Raw genomic sequence first — 22,560 nt, 5'->3', positions numbered from 1 at the left:
ACGGCTCTGCTCTGCTGTTCTAAAAATAGCTTGCACAGACAATTAAAGGTAACAAACCTACTCCTAAAACTGTAGGGATTATGACAATGGGCCAATTTGCCAAAATGTTGAACTATCCACATATCCCATAACACTGCTTTCATTTTCAATAGGAGAAAAAAGTTTGGTCTTACTGTTACTGGGGACGTGCATCTCGTCCATCTGCTCCTGGATCTTGTTGAGCTCGTCTGATGAAAACCTCCACCTTCTCTCTGCCGCAGGCTGCTGCGTCTGCTGGACGGAGCTCTTCTTCCTCTTCATGGACGTGGGGGAGGACAGACACGAGGACGGGATGGCGCCCGTCGTCAGCCCCTCTGGAAACTTCTGAGCGATGACCTTGAGACCTGGGAGAGGACCACAGAGCGGGATGAGAACTTCTTCAAGTCACTGAACCTGCTACAGCGATATCTTTAAATATCTATTTTCATATTCAAGTTTAACTGTATAGATGCAGCATTAGAGAAGTGTTTTGGCAATTAATAGTCATCATTCAGATGCTAGCTCTAGCTCAGCTCTCAGCTACAACCACACAGCGGTTATAACTCCTTTTACAGAGTGAACATCCTGAGTGTCTTACCTCCAGACAGCATAAAGAGATTTTCAAACCCTCGCTCACACATGGTGGTGGCAGCCTGGATGGCTAATCTCTCGTCTTCATCGTACACGATGATGATCTTCCCTGATGTGTTTTTCTACATCGGGGAGGTTAAGGTCATAAACGACAAAATTCAGTTGAATTAAAGGGACAACGAGGAGTTTTGGAAAAGCGAAGCGTTTTCACACTACATTTATGAGCCTCCGCGTGCACCGTATAATTCTTTGACCGGCGCAAGACGGACTCATGTTTTCATTCATCAATCGAAGACGATCACATACCGTCGTAGTTCCGACCATAAACGGCGATTCGGCTGTGTTATTGACTCGCCACGAAACCGAAAGTAAGGAAACGCTGGTCGGCTCAACCAGCATTTCCACCACCATTAATAATAACAAAATAACGATAGAGAAAAAACGATATATTTATCGAAAATTGACCCATTTACAAGTGTGGGTAGTGTAGATTCATCCACATTAACGTGAGACTTTTTTATAACCAAATAGAAACTCCTCGTTGTCCCTTTAATAAAATATCTGAAGAAGAGAAGGACTGGTGAATGTTTTGGGGTGGTTTCTGAAGGATACATATTCCAACACTTCTTTGGTGTAGGGGTTCATTGTCCGAGACAGCGTTGCAATGGGGAAACTGTGTGCTGTACAGAAGACAAATGATGACAAGAAAACACTGATGAGTAAATCGAGAAGCGCAGAAAAACCCCAGCAGCTTCACTTTCACATCTCCACCTACCGCTGATGATGTGACAGCTGTTGTACTGGTCGCGTTCCCGTACGTCCAGCAGCAGGTAGGGGCAGTCGGGGTACGGCCGGTCGGCCAGCTCCAGGTCGGGCACCTCGTTCTCCACCTTCTGATTGTTCTTGTCCAGGTTCAGCTCCCCCACACCGTTGATAACACTGCGAGGGGTCAAAGGACAGACGGAGGCCTGGGTTATTCCCTTTTTTTTGTTTGCGTGAGAGTTGCTTTTGCTCTTATTCTGCTACAGTTTCACATCAACGAACGTTTCATCGTGCTTTTCAACATAAAACACTTGAATAACCGTATAATGCAGTGGTTCCCAACCTTTTTTGGCTTGTGACCCCATTTTGTGTCATTGTTGTGTGAGCTACTGGACTAACTTGAATTTCCCTGCTTGGGATGAATAAAGTATTCTCTATCTCTATCTATCTATCTATCTATCTATCTATCTATCTATCTATCTATCTATCTATCTATCTATCTAGACGTTACAAATTTCTGGCGACCCCGCGCCCATCAATCAAGATGCGCCAGCTCAGATATTTTTATATGCTGCCTTTTATTTGAACTTGATTTATATTCAAGAAAGTTAAAGTATAGAATACAGCTGTTTAAGATTGTGTGGTGTTTTTAGTCATAATTTTAAAAGAATAATAATTAGTTAAGAAAATATTTTTATCAGTATATTTTTTTTTATCAATTACTAGACATTTCAGGCGACCCCATTTGAATTCCAGGCGACCCCAAGGTTGAAAACCACTGGTATAATGTCTTGTTAAAATGTACGAAATGGAAAAAATCGAATTGTCAGCACTCACAAATCACTATTAATTCAGTCTTTTATTGACGCACAGCAGTCTCAAAACAGGCGCGTTTCAGCTCTTAGCTTTCTTAACGTTAACGCTGAAGAAAGCCAAGAGCTGAAATGTGACCGTTTATTGTTGTGCGTCAATAAAAGACTGAATTAATAGTGATTTGTGAGTGTTGACACTTAGATTTTTTTCATTTTGTGATTTTTGGGTCGGTATTTTCAGACTGTGAGTCGAGCACGCCAGTGTCTTTTGTTTTGTTAAATGTACTACTAACATAAATATATGTTAATGTATTGTATAATTAGATGCTTCACAGTCACTAGATTTCCATATTAAAGGGATAGTTCAACATTTATCTTCATTATGATGGGTCAGTGCAGAGCATGATTGTCTTTCATGAGGTTCATTTCTGAAACTAGAGTCTATAGATTAGATTCAACACTTAACCACAGCTAATCAGCCTGTGGATGTCAGAGCTACACAACCACTCTCCCTCTGTTTGGGCAGGTTCCCCCCTGGTGCTGCCCTACTTAAATTCTGCCTCCATCTGCCCTCCCCACAAGGTGAACATGACCTAAAAGCTCTACCATTACAGTCAGGGCCCCCCGCAGAGGGAAGGCGCCCAGATAGAGTTACACTCCTGGGGTTCCTGTTTAAGCTGAAGCGGGAGGTGGGCGCAGGTGAGGTGACACTTCTAACAGACTGAGGAAGGTTATTATGCAGGGTACAGGAGGACGGGGGCGTGTAAGACAAGCAGACGTCTTAAGGGACAAATAGTAGTTGTGCTGTACATGTTGGCCACAGCCACAGATGTTGTGGGTGTGACTGAACACGGTTAGATAATAGTGGCGGTCCCTTTAACACCAGGTTCCTCTGCCTTTGTCTATTCTTTAACCTTGCACTTTGATGAGATATTATCCATTTATACTATGTTCTTATACTTATTTATATTTTTTTAAATTTTTATTCCTGTTAAGCACACTTTGTAGGATAATGCGCTACACAAATACATTTGCCTGGCCTTGATTTGCCGATACATTACAGGCTGATGTGCTAATCACAATTTTGGATAAAACTGGTCCACCAAACAGAATTTAAGAAAAAAAAAAGTATTTATAATATTGGTTGTTGCATGATATTGTTGTATATATTTTTGTGCTGTGTTGTATGTTCCATGTCTGTTACACTGTATGTTCTTTTAGCTCCCCATTGCGGCACAGCCAATTGCCCCACTGGGGACAAATAAAGTGCCTCAGATTGGGACTGAGACGCTCTTCAGTGGTTTCTGTGCTGGACCGTACCTCAGCAGTGTTGACCTGGCCGTGTAGCAGAGATCTCCGGGGTCGCCTGCATCCTGGCGGTCTGAAAGAACGGTCATCTTTGTGGAGCCGTTGCTGAGTTCAGACCGACAGTCCAGGTCTGGGGGTTAGGCATCGTGGACAGGAAAGAGTGGAACAGACTGTCACTGACTTAACTAGTATCTCTGCTACAGTACAAGTCATGTGAGTGATGGAAATTAAATGTGTTTATGAAGATGGAGATTCACAACGTTTCATAATAAACCTAATAAATTTGCTAGTTGTTTTTACCTTCTAGGTCGTCATTGTCGCTTTCATTCAGATCAGACACAGAGGCTACGTGAAGGATCTGGGGAGAGGAACAAGTTTGAAAATCAAAAACACTTGAAGGAGGAAAAACTGCTCAGAAATTGGAAGCAATTGTACAAAAACAATAGCAAATCTGCAAATAACAAACCAAGCTAATTGTTTTGTCCAGAGTAAAGAAAAGAAAAAAACATTGATTCTTACCAGTTGTGCAAATGTTGAGACCTTTAACCGCTTGAAGATTTCATCTTTACGATATTTGTAATCTGAGAAAAAGCAAAAAAAAAAAAGAATTGATGCAGAGGAAGAAAGAGGCTCGCCGCCCTGATGATCGCTGAAGCTGAAGATAATAACGTTGCACAATGAATCAAAAAGTCTAACTAATGGTCTAATGATCTGGTAAACAACTCACCTGGGTCCTCCTGCTGCTGATCCACCTCTAACGCTTCACTAAACCTCAGCTCTACTCTCTCTGTTCCCATGATCCCGTCCAGCCGAAGCTGCCGCTACTTTACCAGATTCAGGCAGCTCAGACTCAGTTTTATCAGAGCCACTACCGCTGGTTTTTATTACCCACAGGCTGACCTCACAACAAGCTCACACTTTCTCAAAGAGTCTTGCTGGCACCTGAACAGCACATCCCCAGATCCTGTGTCCTGTGTCCACAGAGGGACAATTGTGGACAGCAGGACAATCCTCCATTGAAGAGAGGGGGAATCAGTATCACTTATCGCTGAGAAATCAAAGGAAAGCTCCACAGCAAATAACCAGTGTCCACAAAGGACTTATTTAACTGGGAAATATCAGTGGGTCAGAACTTCTTTGGGAGGCTCATGGACAAACAGCAAAGAGAAACCCAAGGATCCATGGGAAATGTAGCTGCCGAGTCGATAAATCCCACCATTTGTGTACAATACATCATACAAAAAAACCTTTAAAAGGGCTCCAGACTGACCCTAAAGGGGGCATTTCCCCCAAAATTTGGAGACAGTGCAAGTAAATTTTTTATCTACTTGTGCATGTGCAACCAGTAAATTTGGCATTTTTATTTATCAATTGTGAAACGTGGATTGGGCGACTCAGAGAATCTGGAATCTGTCATTGCAGGCGGCAGACCAATGTGTGTGAGGAAGTGTATATTTGCTCTGCAAGTCGAATTACGGCCCTTAATTTTCTGCTTGTGCTCCCTACATTTTAAGATGGGGCCACTGTGCTCTTAGTAAGAGTACGTATGTGAGTCTGGAGCTCTATATGTACGTTTATTTGGCTTGGACTGAATCATGTGTGAGTGTTACACCTGTTCAGCCCTGCACAGGGTGAAAACCCTTTAGGCTATATCATTTAACTTCAGTTTGCTTTTGTACATTAAAATGTGCAGATTATAGATCCTTTGCCACCTCCAACCATGGATGTATTAGCCTCCAACCCAAAGTCACTCACTTCTTTTCATCTCTTCCATTCTTTCCATATACTTCGTGAGGCTGCATCCTAGCAAGAGAAGAGAGGCAAAAAGACATTTAGAGGTAATAATTTAGAGATGACACTTGCTTATATATTACTACAGGTAATGATAGTACATGCAGACAAGGTACCTGTGTCCAACCGTGTTTTGACATGTTGATACTTTGCGTTTTTCGGTATTCTTTTTGTCAGATACTGGAGGGAAAGAGAGAGAGACAACGTAGATGTTCGTTAGCTATAAAAACAGTAAAATACAAACTGGTAATAACAGCTGACGTTATTTCATTTAGGCTGCCCACGGCTTTCAAAAAGAGTAAATAAAACCTTATAAAAAACAAATTAACTGACGTCACCATACTCGCTGTTGCACTGTTGATATGGTAACTAAGAACTGATGACAGCTAACCAGCTAGCTAGTTAGCTAGGGAAGCTAGTTTGCCTTCGTTGCATCTCGCTTTATCCACAGTACATGTTTTAATCGATAATGAAGCGATGTCTGAAGGCAGGTACATCAAACAGTAAGACTAATGTAATTTATAAGGCGTTACCTTCACACTGCCGATGCCTCTGTTGACCGACATCCCTTCAAACCGAAATGCCAAACATCAATTTCCCCAAAGTTTTAACAGTCTCGCTGCTGATTCGTCAGTTCATTTTCACGGGCCAATCAGAGAGGCCGATACTGCGGCCCCTTCCCCGCCACAGCAAATGATAATACGACTGACTAGTTGCTTAGCAGCAGCAGATGACGCTCCACCTTCATGCTATGTTGCATTCACGTTACATAAAAAAATAACCGTGACTACAATGTCCTGGGTTGTTGGCAGCCATCGGTGCTCATATAATAAAACATCTAATCATCACTAAATCGTCAAACAACACCTGATTAGTATATATTTTTGTTTTGATTCTTTGTTTTTATTTGAATCGAATTTTGTAGATGTTTGTCATGTTTGGCGGTGGCTGTCTGAATATTGAATTGTCACGTCTACCGAGTTTTAATATGCTTCTTGAATGCAACACCACTCTCTCCGCTCCCACAAGATCAAGCCACAGGTGGCGGCGACTACTAGTTGTTTAACGGTACAATTGTATGTGTATTGGCAGCTCTTATGGAAACAACAAAGATCAGTTTTCATCTCGAATTCACACAGAATTAAGTGTCACCGAAGATTCCCGAAGCACTGACGAACAGAACCGAAGAGTTATTATCTGTGTTCGACAGGTCGGGTCTGAGACACAGTGGTTGAAGGCGCACAGTTTGATAGTAATGGGAGGAGGCGGTGCAACTTTCTCTCTGTAAGGAAAAACAAACAGCAAATGCCCATAATGGCATCCGTTTTGGTAAGTGTATTTGTTTTAATAATACTGTTATAAAGGCTAATGAGAGTTGTATGCGTGTTTAAGTTGGCTTTGCTAACTTGCTAATGGGAGCTGAGTCGGCGAGTTTTACTAGCTGCCATCTCTGCTAAGAGGATTTTCTGATTGGAGCTGTCAAAATACTCTGGCTCTTCCTTGTTGGGTCATTACAGTATAGTAGCCCTGCATATTGATCAGATAGCTGTTTATATTATCTGTGTAATGCTGCTGTACTCGTTACCTGGACACCACACCGCCACACTTGGTCTGGTCTCTCTCTGTCAGGTGGGATATGTCCACCAAAGGAAGTAGCAGCCCAACCCTGCACTATATATGCAGTAATTCTTTATTTTAGACACAATAAAGACAATTAAAAGACAGACAAAGAATGGGAAGAAGTACATTGTGCAGTGCCTTACCACTGCCATTAAAAATACATTTAATATACACAAACCAAACATGTAAATAAAGCATATGAGACAGCAGGCAGCAAGAAAGGATCAAGCTAACATGCCAGTCCATTCAAGGCCTGGATGTGACCCGAGCAACTGTAGCAATACATGCCAAACCAATTGCATTTACAGTAGCACACACTTAGACTCTATAAACTGCTCTCTTGCAAAATGAGTGACTTCGTGTGTTGTGATTGCAGGAGGATCCCACACTAGAGAGACACTTCAAGGGCCATAAAGATGCTGTCACCTGTGCAGACTTCAATCCAAACCGCAAACAACTAGGTAACAACTGCTTCTGCTGCTGCCGCTATAGGCATTAACCAGTTACAGATGTTGATTGTAAAAAGTAACAGAAGAGTAATCAGATCTTTGGTAAGCATCATGCAACTCTGCAGTTAAGTTACACAGTTGCACGATCATCACAACTGTACAGCTAGAAATCAGAATTGAGAATCGGATTTATTGGCCAAGTATGTTGCATACATACAATAAATTTACCTACAACAACTGAACAATAAGTTAGGAATGAGAAGAATGAGAATAATTCAAATGACATTGACATTTCGAAAACACAATGAGGTAGTGCCATGAAAATAAATAATAAGACGTTTGTGAGTTCTGATTGATATGTACATTTGGAAGCATCAAGACTAATGCCGTCATGAAGCTCAACATATTGTCTCCAGTGACCAACATTTATTTTCTACCTTTGTTTCCCTGCAGCCTCGGGGTCAGTGGATAAATGCCTGATGATCTGGAATCTGGGTCCCAAGGGGAGGGCCTTCCGCTACGTTGGCCACCAGGATCTCATCACTGGCGTCCACTTCTCTCCACTCGGCAACCTGGTGGCAACGTCCTCCAAGGACAGGACAGTCCGACTGTGGACACCCTCCATGTGAGGCTTTTTAAATTCTTCCTTTAAACTGCTTTAATCAGGACTTTTTTGTTCTCTAAACACTGCACTAGGTCCTAATTTGTTTAATTGTGTTTGTGTGTGTGTCACAGGAAAGGAGAGTCAACAGTGTTCAAAGCTCACACGGCCCCGGTCCGTAGCGTCGCTTTCTCTCATGACGGCCAGAGGCTGGTGACGGCGTCTGATGACAAGTCGGTCAAAGTGTGGAGCGTTCACCGCCAGAGCTTCGTCTATTCCCTCAACCTGCACACCAACTGGGTGCGCTGTGCCAGGTCAGTGCCCTCTCTACCTGCAGCATTAGAGTGTGTGTGTATGTATTATAAAATCAAAATGTTAAAAAAAAGCTGAATTTCTGATCTGTTTACATCGTGGTATTATCATTTTTCTTACATAGGCAACCAAAATGCACTTTTCTAAATTAGGGCATTTGTTTTCAGAGCTGTATTTAGATTAGCGGGTGTAAAATACTGACTCATCAAGAGCAGCTGTGAATAACTGAGTAAAGGAACATCTCCTCATTTTTGTCTTTTCCTTTGCTGCAGGTTTTCTCCAGACGGGCGGCTCATAGCTTCCTGTGGCGATGACCGTTCAGTCCGACTCTGGGACACATCCACCAAAAACTGCATCAACAGTTTCACTGACTATGGGGGGTGAGTCCCCAAAAAACACCGGCTTGACTATTCTGATTTTGGATTTTAGTCTAATTATAGGTTGTGACAACAGCTTTCTTTGTTTGGATACATACATTTAATGTAATTGTACTTTGCTGTATAAACAATACTTTTTTCTCATTATTTTATTCATTTAGCAGTAGAAGTATTAGAAGTTCACAATATGGATTCTGATTTCTTACAAAAGATAAAAACATCACTGAAAAACATTAAAATGTATAGAAATGTGTCACTAAATGGCTGTAAAAGCTACAATAATTGATTCAGTCTTGTGATTGTATGACTTATTTTCTCTTACAGATGTCATTTCTGTATTTCCTGTACACAGTAGATCATTACAGTCCCTGACTCCAGTGTTTTTATTTTTACAGATCAGCCATGTTTGTTGATTTTAACTCCAGCGGCACCTGCATCGCATCTGCAGGAGCCGACAGTTCACTGAAGATCTGGGACCTACGGACCAACAAGCTGATTCAACATTATCAGGGTGTGAAAACATGAGTTGTATAATAATATCTCTTACATGAAGAAAATGCTGACTGTAATTCTGTTTGATTTAATTTAATTCCCTGTTTTTAAATGCTTTTTGTGAATGTATAATGTCTAATTTCTCGACCCGTTAATCTCGTTTCCTGTTCAGTCCACAGTTCAGGAATCAACAGCTTTTCCTTCCACCCGTCCAACAACTACCTGATCAGTGGCTCAAGCGACGGCACCGTGAAGATCCTGGACCTGCTGGAGGGACGCCTCATCTACACCCTCCATGGCCACAAGGTGGCGCTGCAGCACTGACTCCACACTCACAACCTGATCAAAACACCACAGACAGCCTCATAGTTTCAGTTCTGATATCTGCCATGAATCAGCTCTTGGTAGTTGGTTAGATTCCAGTTCACAGGATCCCGAATCTCTTCAATATTGATTCATGTTTTAGTTTTAATACCAATTTTGCTTGTTTATGAAAGAGATTTTCACAGCACTAATGCTGCAAACCGTCTAACCTGGTGCATTATTGAAAATATTAATGTTTACATTGAAAATTGATAAAATCAAAAGCAGTTACGTTAATGCACATCTATTGAACATGACCCACTCCAGAAGTTTACAGTGCAACTCCTCAGTACAGGAAACAGGAAACAGGAAATGGCGTACTCAAAAAGATCAATCTATAGGTGCGTTCGAGATGAGCCAGGCCTGCGCAGAATCGATCGCCGGTGACCAGCGCACAATGCATGCCGGTTAGATTTGTGTCCGACTTGATCCCGACTTGCTCTGACGTCATGCACACGCCGGCAACGATAACCTCACGAGATCAAGGCGGCCGCAGTTTTTAGAGCCAGGCGCCGCAGTTGCTCTCCACCGACTGCAACCGACTGCAAGCCTCAGGGCATGATGGGAAACGCACCGGATCATGAGCTGATTGGCTCTTAGTTAGGACTACAAACACTAGCCTACGTGTTGTTGTAATGCCAGATTATATGAATCTCATGTTGTACTGCTAAAAAAATATTCACACAGAGTCAAACTTCTGTTCTGAGAAAAATAATGGTTATTTATTGGACAATTGCAGTACAGCATAAGAAATATATTTCGGTGACTTCCTATTTGTATTGACGGCGGCAGTTCATCTCGAACGTACCTAATATCAGATCTTTCAAATACAGATTGATCGGAAAATCAATTTTTTAAAACCCAGCGCTACTCGATAGTGTTTATAATCATGAGTTTTGTCATTCCATAACATGGTTCACTGTGTTTTTCAGGGAGCTGTCAACACAGTGACCTTCTCCAGGGCTGGAGATCTGTTTGCTTCAGGGGGGGCCGATTGTCAGGTCGGTGCTCGCACTCTCAGCGCTTTACTCTTATTCTCTATGGAATAAAATGACGAACTTGGATCATCGATGTCGTGCCGGTTCCTTGGTTCCCTATGCTGTAGGTTCTGATGTGGAGGACAAACTTCGACACCAAGTCCTACCAGGACGTCCTGCAGCAGCACAGCCGGAGGTCCACCCCTGATCCCCCTCCCCACCTCTTAGACATCCACCCCAAGTCCCCCCACCTTCATCGCTCACAGCCCTCCGCCATTCAGGTCAGTTCATTTTTTCTTTATATTCAAATTATTTCATGAAAATGATCCATATGAAAGTTTCTCTAGGCCAGTGGTTCGCAAACTTTTTTACATCGAGGCCCCCTAAATTGACACAAATTAGACCACGGGCCCCCATTGGACAAAATTTTGAAACAAACACCAGAACTACACAAATATTTGTTCTGAGACTGAAGAACATTACTTTTTTAGTCAATGTATATTTGTGGAAATATTGTTATTATATTGAGAAATTTCTGGAAAAAAGTGGTACAATTTCCATAAAAAGGTTTAAACATTTATAGAAAAAACTGGTAAAATTCTCCCCCCCAAAAAGTTTTAAAAATGTATTTTATAAAAAAGTGGTAAGATTTCTTAAAAAAAAAGTTTTCTAAATTTCTAGGAAAAAGTGGTAAAAAAGAATTAAAAAATAATAATTTTAGAAGAAACTGGAAAAAAAGAAAAAAGAAGAAAATAAAAAGTTTTAAAAAAAATTCTAGAAAAAGTAGTAAAATAATAATAAACAAATAAAAAGTGTTAAAAGAAAATTCTCAAAAAAAAGTGAAGGATTTTTTTAAGTACAGTAATATACAAACTTTAGTAGCTTTTTTTTTTTTTTTTTTTTACAAATTACAACATGAAGAAGAACAAATGGACTCAACCTGGTCCGCAATGTTATTTTGATATTCCTCTTTTATACACACAAACACTTTTATTTAAGAGGTTTCAATTGTTTTTTTTTTATTTGTCCATTGATCATCATTATGCTCTAGAATACAGCCATCATAAGAAGATTTAGGTCATTTTCCTTACAAAAAACAAGCTAGACCTGTTTCACTGTCACTGTCACACGAGGAAGCCAAATTATTCACAAAGTCAGGGGCTTAACCCCAATCGAGCAAATTTGGGGCAAGTTGGAAAATGAACTGGAAAGATCTGTTTTACATTCAAAGGAAAACTTTTGGCTTGAGTAGCAGAAGGCATGATGGGAAAACATGAGCGTTGAAGTTCTCAGGAAATATATTGACACTGTGCCAGAGAAATGTGCTGCTGTCACTGCTGCAAAAGGTGAACATACCAAACATTAAAGTTAAAAACAGTATAGGACTCTGTCTGCACATTTCATGATCATTATGAAATGAAATAATGTTTTTGGAGGCAAAAAAAAGCAGTTCTAATCATTTTGACCACCACTGTTCATTTGTTACATCATTAAATTGTTCAGAAGAAAGTTGAGTTGTGTTGTGACGGTTCTGACTTTGTGTTTTTTATCTGCACAGATCAGTCCGACAGTGGCAGACACTCAGTCAGCTGACCCGCATGTCATAGAGCTGGGACAAGCTGTTCACAGCACCATGGTAAGTCCACGCTCTCATCAATCCGTCAAAGCTTTTGGTTACGGCAACTGAAGGGGAAAAAAGAAAATCAGAGGGTAAAACCTGCGAGGATACAACATTCATGTAGTGTGTGTGTATGGTGACATAAACCAGTATGAAGGTAACTGGACTCACTGGGAATCCACTGGGACCAGCTCAGAGGACATAGGACAGGTTGCACAGAAGCTGCTCCATTGGTTTTATTTACAGTGACACAGTAAAACAGGAAGTCTTGATCCAACATTATAGAGAAGTTAATAAGCTCACACTCACAGCAAATAAACAAACTGGGGGAGTTTGGGAGGATTATGACTGTGGAGAATATTAGTAAAAAACATAACAAAATAACCTTTTTTTTAAAACCAAAATGTGTAGTTTGTGTCCTCAAAAAAAATAAAACAACTCTCATTCCTGTGTAAACAAGACACATGAGTTTATCCAATCCACCAGGTGGCAGTGTTGACCAGTGTAAAGTTAGTTCATCCTGCTGCAGTGATGAAACCTGCACTCGAGTCGCTAATGATGCTGCGGATCCAGAAAGAAGAACGCAGTGTCCACGTTCTGGTCTTTTTTTTTTCTTTTTTTTTTATCCTGAAAATACTTTGCTACACAGTACCACTCTAATTGGAGAGCAACATTTTGGTGGTTGCATCGCTAAAGTTTGCTTTTGTTAACTTTTAATGTGAATATAACCTGAGGGTTCACAGCTCAGTAAGTCTGAAATCTCCAGGTTGTCACATTCATCTGTATGAATAGTTAAGTTTGCTTAGATTTTAACCTACTTTTTCATTTTCCATTTTATCATTATACAAAATCTGAGGAACAAGGGAACACATGTTGTGCTCCAGGACTCGTTTTCCAACTTCCCTCCTTGTATTTTCTCACCCCTGTGTGATACCTCTTTGTGTTTCCATGTTCTTTCCTTGTGTAGTGTTTTATTTTCTTTTTTTTTTGTGCTCTTGCTGAGGTCAGCGTGGCAGTGACCTGGTCTTGAACTCGAGTTGCAAGTCCAGTCCACCCTTATGTTGCAAGCAAGGTGAAATCCTGAGGTGAATTAGTGTGGTGCTATCCGCTTACTCCACATACTGCACTGTACGCTGGTACTGGATAAAGAGGTGGAAACATGAGGCTTAAGATGCAGCAGCGATTTAATGTACACAATATAAATCCGCTGCCAGGTTAAAGATCTCTGGACCAGTGGTTTTGCTTCTGAGAAAATAATGAATCATCCGAATCTGAAAAATGTATTACAACATCAAGCTAAAGCTCCCCAGTGTGGTTTCTCAGTAGGTAAATACTTCCCTCTACTGTTGAAGACCAGAATAACAGGACACATGATCTTTAAACTGAGCTTTACTGTATGAAGACTCACCTGGACGTACGGCCTGTATCCAGTAATAATGTGGAGTATATTTTAATATTTAGACTTAAAGGGATAGTTCACCCAAAATTCAAATTTCACTCATGTAAACTCACAATGTCCCTCTTGTATTGAAGCCCCAACATGAGAAATTGTTCCGAAAAAAATTAAATAAGTCTATATTTTAAGCTTGTTTGTAGCGGAAGCTCCCAGCACTGGTCCGTCCAAATCTCGCGCGATTTGCACTGACGCCGGCGCAAATCGAAAATTTTTTTCAGGACAATTTTGGGTGAACTATCCCTTTTAATATAGCTCTAACTTATCCAGTTGTTACTCCAGAAATAGCTCTAGCCCTCTACGCAGCGATAGAGGCGACCATGAGACCGTCATAACAAACGAATCACAGAGCAGTTACTCAGATGACAAAGTGATAAAAAGAGGAGTTTAGTCAGACGTGGGCAAAGATGATCACTGCGCTCTGTAATCAGCGTGTTATTGTGAATTTGAATAGTGAAGGTAGCATTTAATGACTCATGAGTGTTATTTATATTTCAGGCCCAAACAGTCCGTTTATACGCACACACGCGCGTTTGTGTGCGTGTGTGTGTATTTATATAAACAGATGAATGTGAGGAATCTTTCCTATCATGATGTGGATATTATTTCTAGCGATTTTTTCCTTTTAAGGCTTAAAAGTCAACAGATTGAAGATGTTATATAAAAGAAAAATACTTTTTATTTGGATTAGATAACAAAAACTTTATTTATAGCCTTTTTTTTCAGGTTACAGAACAATGAACATTTAATAACAAATCAACCCTGCCCACACATCATCACAACAAGGCCGGGAGGAAAAAAAAAGGAAAAATAATAAAAATAGAAAAACAATGTGTATGTAGATGCACACTCACACATAAACAGATGTACTTATACCCTAAAAACAACATTTACATATTCCTACACATGCACACTCATTGATACGTGGATACACATTTATTTTTTAAAGGGATAGTTCAACATTTTGGCAAATTGGCCCATTGCCATAATCCCTATAGTCTTACCTTTAATTGTCGGTGCAAGCTATTTTTAGAACGGCGGAGCAGAGCCGCGAGCACGGAGGCAAATGGGATTTCATGGTTTCTTTCATCAGACTCATCAAATACACAATCCAACAACCCCAAAACGCTCTGGTGGACAAGTTGTGACCTGCACATTCACCACGCTATGAGATAATAACAGAACGTTACCAGACAGAGTTGTTTTAGAGGTAAATACAGAGACTGCTTGATGAAAAATTGTCCCTGAATGCAACGTGCATCAGTGGTTTTGCATGAATTTACCTCTAAAACGACTCCGTCTGGTAACGTTCTGTTATTATCTCATAGCGTAGTGAATGTGCAGGTCACAACTTGTCCACCAGAGCGTTTTGGAGTTGTTGGATTGTGTATTTGATGAGTTTGATGAGGGAAACCAAGAAATCCCATTAGCCTCCGTAGCGTAGCTCTGAGCAGCTCGCGGCTCTGCTCAGCTGTTCTAGAAATAGCTTGCACCGACAATTAAAGGTAACGAACCTACTGCTATGACTATAGGAATTATGGCAATGGGCCAATTTGCCAAAATGTTGAACTATCCCTTTAATGATCTCTGCTAAAGAAACATATCAAAAACTGAGTCTATATGAATTACAGCTCATAGAGCAGCAGCAGTAATTTCTCTGTAGCGTGGCACCCTACTTTCTCTCAGTGTCTCCTTCCCCCCTTTTTTGCCGTTGGCTGTTGCTGCTGCTCTGTGTGTATGTATGTGTGTGTGTGTGTGTGTGTGTGTGTGTGTGGGAGGAGGAAAGCCATGAATGGACCAAGCCGAGTGGAAGTCATTTACAGAGAGGATGGCCAAGTCAGATAAGTGGTTTTGGTTCAAGAGTCCAGTAAACACAGGACGACAGAAACGGGCCCATTCATGACTCCACAAATGTCCCTGACGTTAACGTGGAGCCGCGCAGGATGAATGGGTTTTGGTTTTTAAACACTGTATCACATGGTCGGGGGTTATTTCTGGTAAATCGTCAGACGTAGGAAAGCCGTAAAAAGTAAAGTAAATATCTGTTAAATAAAGTACTTTTCATACACGACGGCTCGTGGAAGCTTCTTATATTTGAACGCCAGACTAAATAGTAAATGTAAATGTGTGTGTGTGTGTGTTAGCCGTCTGGCACGCAGGAAGTTACACATTTTACACGTCTGGGAGGTTGGAGCTGCTGAAAAAAGGAGAATAAGTCGTTAGAGGAGAGACACAGTCGCCCCGTTTACACCTGGCATTAACATGTGTTTTCATTGACCGGATTGTAATCGGTCCAGTTCCTACGCAAGTATGGAATTAGATTTTATACATTTCCAGGTTTGGAAAAGTGTGGAAAATGGAAACTATAGTATATTTATCTTAATACTTATCTAGGTTTGGTCTTATCTGAAGTTATTTGGGTTAATTATTTTGTGTGCGCTATTTAAACTTAGCTACAATCTCCTGGAAATGATTTGGTGACATAATGGCATACAGAATAATGAAAACAAATGATTAATTGCATGATTTATTTACACGATACACATCTAATTACTCAAATGTCACAAATTATTAGAATTTTTTTTTACAGAGAAGTCTGAAAAAGTATGGAATTTTATTTATTTTCTTTCTTATTTTTTTTATTTACCCATGCAAATATGTGATAGGATCTCAATCGGATCTCAATGTGGACACTGGAGACACATATTAATGCCAGGTGTAAATGCAATCCGGTCAGATTGTATCCGGATACAATCTGGATACGAGACGCCAGGTATAAGATGAATGAGTGAAAACCTGTTGGCTGCAGAGATGGAGGCGGTTGTAGTTGCAGATTATCACAGAATCGATGTGTTTCAGTCTCATGCATGTTCAACCTCTTCATTCAGCTTATTAGAAATTCAAATTTTCTTTTTCGTCTTTTGGCCTCAGACTGTTGTGTAGCTCGCAGCCGTTTTCTTTCTCAGATTTGGCTCCTCGTCCTCTCTGCTGCTGCTGCTTTCTGCTCTTCCTCCTCTTCCCTCGCTGTATCGCTGAAGGATATATCAGAGAGAGAGCGAGAGAGAGAAAGAGAGAGATGAGGAGGAATAGAGATCAGAGAGATGGGGGAGATAGCAGGAATCCACGTGCCGGTGCCCGGGCCCCCTGGGGGCCCCCAGCCAGGGAGCAGAAGCAGCAGCAGCAGCAGCAGCAGCTCTAATAATAGACCCGCTGGAGTTGTGCTGCCTGTTTAACTCTCAGACTGACTCTCTGCTCTGTGGTGTCACACGCTTCATACATAAACATCAGCGGCTCCATCCTTGTCACAAACGGCAAAATGAACGTTGCATCTGCTAATGTGTTAAAATCAAACACACACACACACACACAGCTCCTGACTCATTCATAAACACCCATCTCTTCTCCTGTAGCAGCTTCATTAAACCTAAAATCAAGGCTCAGATGAGTCCGTAGCATATGGAAAAAGATGCCACATGATGATCAGAAGTGTGTTTACTCTAAACACCAACGTAAACAACTGAAGTTAATGAGACAAAAGGAGGACAGAGGTCCAGGCCAAAAAAATAGAGGAAGGTGCCTTGCAAAGGGCCATCGTACCCAGCTCTCCACCCAAACTAACTAAAAAAGAAATAACAGAACCACTGGAGACCTGCAACCAGCCAATGTTTTGCAATTGTACTTTCGTGTAGTTTGTTTTTATTTTGTCAAAATCAGTGTGTGTGCGGACCTGCTTTTTTATTATTTTATTTTTTATATTAAGGTCCTATTTGAACAGAAGTCTTTAAAGGATTAGTTCAACATTTTGTCAAATTGGCCCATAGTCATAGGCAGCAGTAGGTTCGTTACCTTTAATTGTCGGTGCAAGCTATTTTTAGAACGGCGGAGCAGAGCCGCGAGCTGCTCAGAGCTACGCTACGGAGGCTAATGGGATTTCTTGGTTTCCCTCATCAAACTCATCAAATACACAATCCAACAACTCCAAAACGCTCTGGTGGACAAGTTGTTCACCAACCAAGTGTGTTCAAGCCAGTTTATTTACTAATCCAACTTCCTGTAGTAGGAGGTTGGGTCAAAATGGAAGCTATGAAGTAAAGTATGAAAGAAATGTCACAGAACAGCTGCTGTGTGCTTGTGTGTGTGTGTGTACATGTGTGTTTGCTTCAGTGCAGCACAGAAGTGTAACTTCAGCTCCGTTGCACATGTGAGTGAGTGAGTGACCCTGTGTGTGTGTTTACATCGTGTGTACATGTGTCAGCAGATATGTGAATTTGTCGAGTTAAATGCATGAGAGTGTGTGTATGTGTTTGTGTTTGTGTGTAGCTACTTGGGGAGTTAGTGTGTGCACATGAGTCACAGGGTATTGGAGTGTGAACGTGTGTGTGTGTGTGTGTGTGTGAGGGTCATTCCTGTCTAGATGGGTTGAAGGCAGGAAGCCCCCAGTGCTACTCCTCCTGTCAGCTCTCATCACCTGATCTCCATCACTGGGAGACTCTCCTCGTCTCCTCCTCCTCCTCTTCCTCCTCCTCCTCCTCCTCTCCCCGTGTCCTCTTCTCCTCTTTTTCCTCCCTCCTGGTCATTTCCTTTCTTCCTCCTCCTCCTCCTCCTCCTCCTCCTTCTAGTTGTTGATGTCCTCAGAGTGCTTCCCCTTCCGCCCGGCGCCTGTGTTTCCCCTCCATCGCCCTAATGGGCCCGAGTGTGAGTGTCGGCGGAAACAGGGAGAGAGACGGGGCGAGAGAGCCTGACGGACAAATGGAGAAAGAGAGAGAGAGAGAGAGAGAGGAAGATAGAGGGGAGAAAGAGAGGATGGAAGATGCAAATAGCCTGAGGTGGGTACGTGGGAGGTTTGATATAGGGAGGTTCCTGCACTCAGAGTTCCTGCTGACATCAGTGACCTCTGCGTCCTTAATGTAGGGCTGCTCCTCCTCCTCCTCCTCCTCCTCCTCCTCCTCCTCCTCCTCTTCCTCCTCATTCACTTTGCACTCAACTGAATGAGAAAAGTGGACTCAGTTTCTGACCTCAGTGTACACAGTCTTAACTTTTTTTTTTTTTTTTAATTCAGGGACAGTGAAGTGTTACAGCAGCGTATTAATGCCCATAGGTCTGCTCATGTTTTTCAACTAATGTTTTTATATCCTTGAAAGGAAATATCAATAATAATCAGAAAGAAATATCAATAATAATAATAATAATAAGTAAAGATACGATAAGTAATCAAATTTTGAAGTATGTGCACATCTAGATAACAAAACAAACACTGCATACACTAAAGTCCAGTGATCAAAGATGTACTCATGTCATACCGCTGGCAAAGTTGTCAATAATAATAATCAAAATAAAAATGTATTGCACAGCACCTCTCTTAACAAATTAGGGACTTGCACGGATAAAATAATATAAAATACATTAAATGCAAGAAGAGGAGAAAGTGGATGAAGAGGTACCGGTAAATGCAAGAAGAAAAAACAGCAAACAAACAACAAAACAAAAGAAATAGTAAAATCTTGTGACCAATCAGATTCAGAATGACCTTATTGATCCCCAGAGTGAAATGTTGTTGTTTAACAAGCTCCTGAGATAGGGCAAAACATGTAAATGACAACAACAGAACAAACAAACAGGTTTGTAGAATATTTCAATAATAATGATAAAATGAAATAAAGAATAAAAATGATAATATACTACAACCCCACAGTGCATAACATTACAGTTTTGCATGACTTCATCCACTGTTCAGTGTGTGTGTGTGTGTGTGTGTGTGTGTGTGGACAGCGAGGGGTGATGTCAGTGATGACATGATGGCACTGATGTCACATCAGCTGTGGCTTTTGTCCTCTCTCTCCCACTCTGTGTGTGTGTCTCTCTCTCTCTCTCTCTGTCCCTCTTTGCGTTTGCCATTAAGCTTCGGCGGAGAGCTGGCGGCACCGGCCGGGCTCAGCTCAGCACTGCTGAATGGAGCGTTATCATCAAACACGACGTCATCCCAGAGCAGAAAGAGAGAGAGAGAGAGAGAGAGAGAGAGGCCCACGGAGGCGTCCTCTCCCTCCGTTGACATGACAGAGCTTTGACAGACAAACCACCAGTAGCCACAAAGTGACGTATCTCGCTCCACGGCAACAGCCTCCGTGTCCATCAGCTGCTGTTTGTGTCTCCGTCCTTGGACTCCAGTCTGAACAACACAGCGGTTCACAACATGCACAAGTGTGAACTGTATTTATTTACATTTTTAATGCAGAATGAGGTTTGTTTTTAATCAAACAGCTATTGGTCTCTCTGGCTGCTTAGTTTTACTTTTTCAACTAAAAGTCACTAAATTAATGGATGTTAAAGCAGAAGTAAGCGATCCGGTCGTTTTGGCTAACTTTCTGTTAGCCGATGGAGTTAGCAGTCCCCGCCCTCGTCCCTACGTCACCACATTCACGCGCATCCCTTGGCTGCACACACAGAGAGGACCGCCCCTTTATGTCGTTCTCTCTCCTCATTGGATAAAGGTTGTAGGATACAAGGAAAGTTTTCTCCTCGGCTTACAGCAGAGCAGAGTGACTGACAGACCCGTGTTTCAGACCAAACACTCTATATAAGTGATTGCTGTCGGAAGATATAACTATTTAAGACTTATATTAACACAAATATTCCACTTACTTCTGCTTTAAGAAAGTCCGGCAAGATGCTGTCAGTGTCAGAAAGTAGTGTTGATTTATTGGCATTTATTTCCTTTGATTTAACTGAGAAACTTCAGGTTATGTAGCAGCACTACTCGTCTTCTACACATGAATTCAGAGTCATGGCACTCATTTAAATTTCAACGCTGGACCATTATTGGAGGAAATTAGAGGATTTTTTTCTTTTACTTTTAACTTAAACTTCTTTTTTCTTTTTCCGTAGCAAATCTGCAAATCAAGGTCAACAAAGTTAATAAAGGTCAAAGGTGATAATGTTTCCCAAAAGGTTTATATACTGTATATAAAAATATTTAAAAAACACACAAATTAAGTTAGTCATTCTAAACTTAAGTACCTAATGCTTAAACTTATATATTTCTACCTTATTTTAGTCGTCACAAGCAAGTTACTGAAAATGGTCACTTGCCTTATAAAGGGTTAAACACACATTCTTTATTAGGGATAACCTCTTGAAATCTTGTTTTTAAAAGGGAACAACATCAACACAACAATAAAGGCATAAAATAACAGAATAATTACACAACAAGTGGACAAAACACAAAGAGAGGATTTCATCATGACAAAGGATCTTACTATTATAAATACATGATTAGTATAAAACAATAAAAGCACTAGTTAAGGCGTCCTAAAGGACATGTGCAGCAGATCCTATAATAAAAACACAGTGCACTCTTAAACATTGGATATTTATTGGTAGAATATTCCAGTCTGAGTGGAAAACCTGAGCCGAAACAGAAACACGGTTTTTCAGTCACTTCCTTCACAACTCAAAGCCAGAGACAGTGACATTTACTTGAGTGTGAATGAAGCGACTGGTTGTCTTTCAGTCTGTCGCCTGCTCCACTCGACTCAGCTGAGTGGCAGCAGAGAGCAGGCCGCACGCACACACACACACACACAATGTCAAACCCAGTGCATTGAACAAATATCAAGTGAGCTGTGGTGAAACACATGAAGAACGGCAGGCGTGAAACGAGGCCGAGGGGAGACGATGTGTCTGTCGGTCGGACGTGAGACGAGAGACGAGAGACGCAGGTCGTAACTTGAAGTGAAGTTTCCATTTAAATGGTCCGGATTAAAGTGCGTGGGCTAAAGGTTAAAGCAACATTTTTTTTAAAATAAACCTGCTGATAAACCGTCCTCAGAGCTTCGGCAGTGAAAATGTGTGTGTGTATTTGTGTGTGTTTAGGAGGCGATTAGGTAGCAGAAGGTTAGGTTTGGTTACTTGCGCCATCTCTCGTGTCCCTGCAGACGTTAGCTGTGACGCCAGTTTGACCAGACAAGGTGTCCTCTAAGCCTCCTGTCACACGTATGTGTGTGTGTGTGTGTGTGTGTGTGTTTCTTCATGTCCTTGCATGTAGATGACTTTATAATTCACATCATATGAGAATCTGTGCAGTAAATTTCTCATGCCGTAATTTTTTATGTCTTTATTCAGGTGCATCCATCATCTGGGAATATGTAGAGCCATGCATGCCTCTGTGTGTGTGTGTGTGTTTGTGTGTTTGCACACAGTGTGTACGTGTCTACTTTTACTCTGATGGCCCCTGCTGCCAACCCCCCCCCCTCCTTAGCTTCCTGTGCCGGGGAAGTACAGGATATTGGATGGCCTGGAGGTTTTGATACCAGATTTAAGTGCTGTAGAGGAGAACATGAGTGACAAGACACGACGGAAACGAGCTAAACATAGTAACAGCTCCGGGAGGGGGGAGGAGGGGTTCACTTTCCATCAGGACACGGGCTCCCAGAGGCTGCATAACACCCTCACACTCAACACGCATGCACACACACACACACACACACACTGGTACAGTCGGGCAAATGCACTCATGCAACACACAGTCCGAAGCACAATTGGGCACATTCATTCATACTCTGTTCTTTCATGCACCAGTGGAGTCACAATGACTTTTACTTACATACTCTAAAATACTATTCTGATAAACATGCAGTCTTAAGCACGTGTATGTAAGTGGTATGGCAATAATAATGAGCTTAAAGTATCTATAAGTAGCTAATTTGATAACATTAAATCAAAAAATTAAAAAAGAAGAGGCCTGTCTAGTTTCATAAAGATAAAAAAACTGAACAGTTGCAAGATTTTACACTTTAAAATAAAAAAAGTACATTCATTTGCTTTCAACCTAGAGAACAATAACATATAAAAGTATATGGCTTAAAAAGGGGTAAATATATTAATATTCCATCAAAATCATGTACATGCAGTCTTAAGCACATGTATGTAAGTGGTATGGCAATAATAATGTGCTTAAAGTTGCTATAAGTAGCTAATTAATTTGATAACATTAAATAAAAAAAATAAAAAAGAAGAGGCA

The 22,560-nt window shown here is 41.2% G+C and overlaps 2 protein-coding genes across 2 annotated transcripts in view; one reads left to right on the top strand and one right to left on the bottom strand.

Annotated features, from left to right (window-relative positions):
- The window catches only part of cep41 (centrosomal protein 41), an 8,111-nt gene extending 2,059 nt beyond the window's left edge, over positions 1-6,052 (bottom strand). The window contains exons 1-10 of the mRNA XM_085780145.1: positions 5,816-6,052; positions 5,399-5,462; positions 5,247-5,294; positions 4,011-4,072; positions 3,792-3,849; positions 3,504-3,621; positions 1,385-1,548; positions 1,222-1,289; positions 617-731; positions 174-383 (exon numbers count right to left, since the gene is read on the bottom strand). Of these exons, the coding sequence (XP_085636271.1) occupies positions 174-383; positions 617-731; positions 1,222-1,289; positions 1,385-1,548; positions 3,504-3,621; positions 3,792-3,849; positions 4,011-4,072; positions 5,247-5,294; positions 5,399-5,462; positions 5,816-5,848 (940 nt within the window). The 5' untranslated portion in view covers positions 5,849-6,052. The remainder of the gene's footprint in view (positions 1-173; positions 384-616; positions 732-1,221; positions 1,290-1,384; positions 1,549-3,503; positions 3,622-3,791; positions 3,850-4,010; positions 4,073-5,246; positions 5,295-5,398; positions 5,463-5,815) is intronic.
- Positions 6,053-6,231: 179 nt separating this feature from the next.
- The window catches only part of poc1b (POC1 centriolar protein B), a 58,831-nt gene continuing 42,502 nt past the window's right edge, over positions 6,232-22,560 (top strand). Inside the window, exons 1-10 of the mRNA XM_085780143.1 lie at positions 6,232-6,611; positions 7,279-7,363; positions 7,805-7,976; positions 8,087-8,266; positions 8,537-8,644; positions 9,037-9,152; positions 9,306-9,439; positions 10,429-10,497; positions 10,602-10,754; positions 12,032-12,109. Coding sequence (XP_085636269.1) covers positions 6,588-6,611; positions 7,279-7,363; positions 7,805-7,976; positions 8,087-8,266; positions 8,537-8,644; positions 9,037-9,152; positions 9,306-9,439; positions 10,429-10,497; positions 10,602-10,754; positions 12,032-12,109 — 1,119 coding nt within the window. The 5' untranslated portion in view covers positions 6,232-6,587. The remainder of the gene's footprint in view (positions 6,612-7,278; positions 7,364-7,804; positions 7,977-8,086; positions 8,267-8,536; positions 8,645-9,036; positions 9,153-9,305; positions 9,440-10,428; positions 10,498-10,601; positions 10,755-12,031; positions 12,110-22,560) is intronic.

The sequence above is a fragment of the Trachurus japonicus genome, chromosome 6 (genome assembly GCF_045865225.1).
Source record: "Trachurus japonicus isolate A0001 chromosome 6, Traja_1.0".
Taxonomy (NCBI): Eukaryota; Metazoa; Chordata; class Actinopteri; order Carangiformes; family Carangidae; genus Trachurus; species Trachurus japonicus.
The sequence above is the reverse complement of the archived record's forward strand: the minus strand, read 5'-3'. Positions and strand labels throughout refer to the sequence as shown.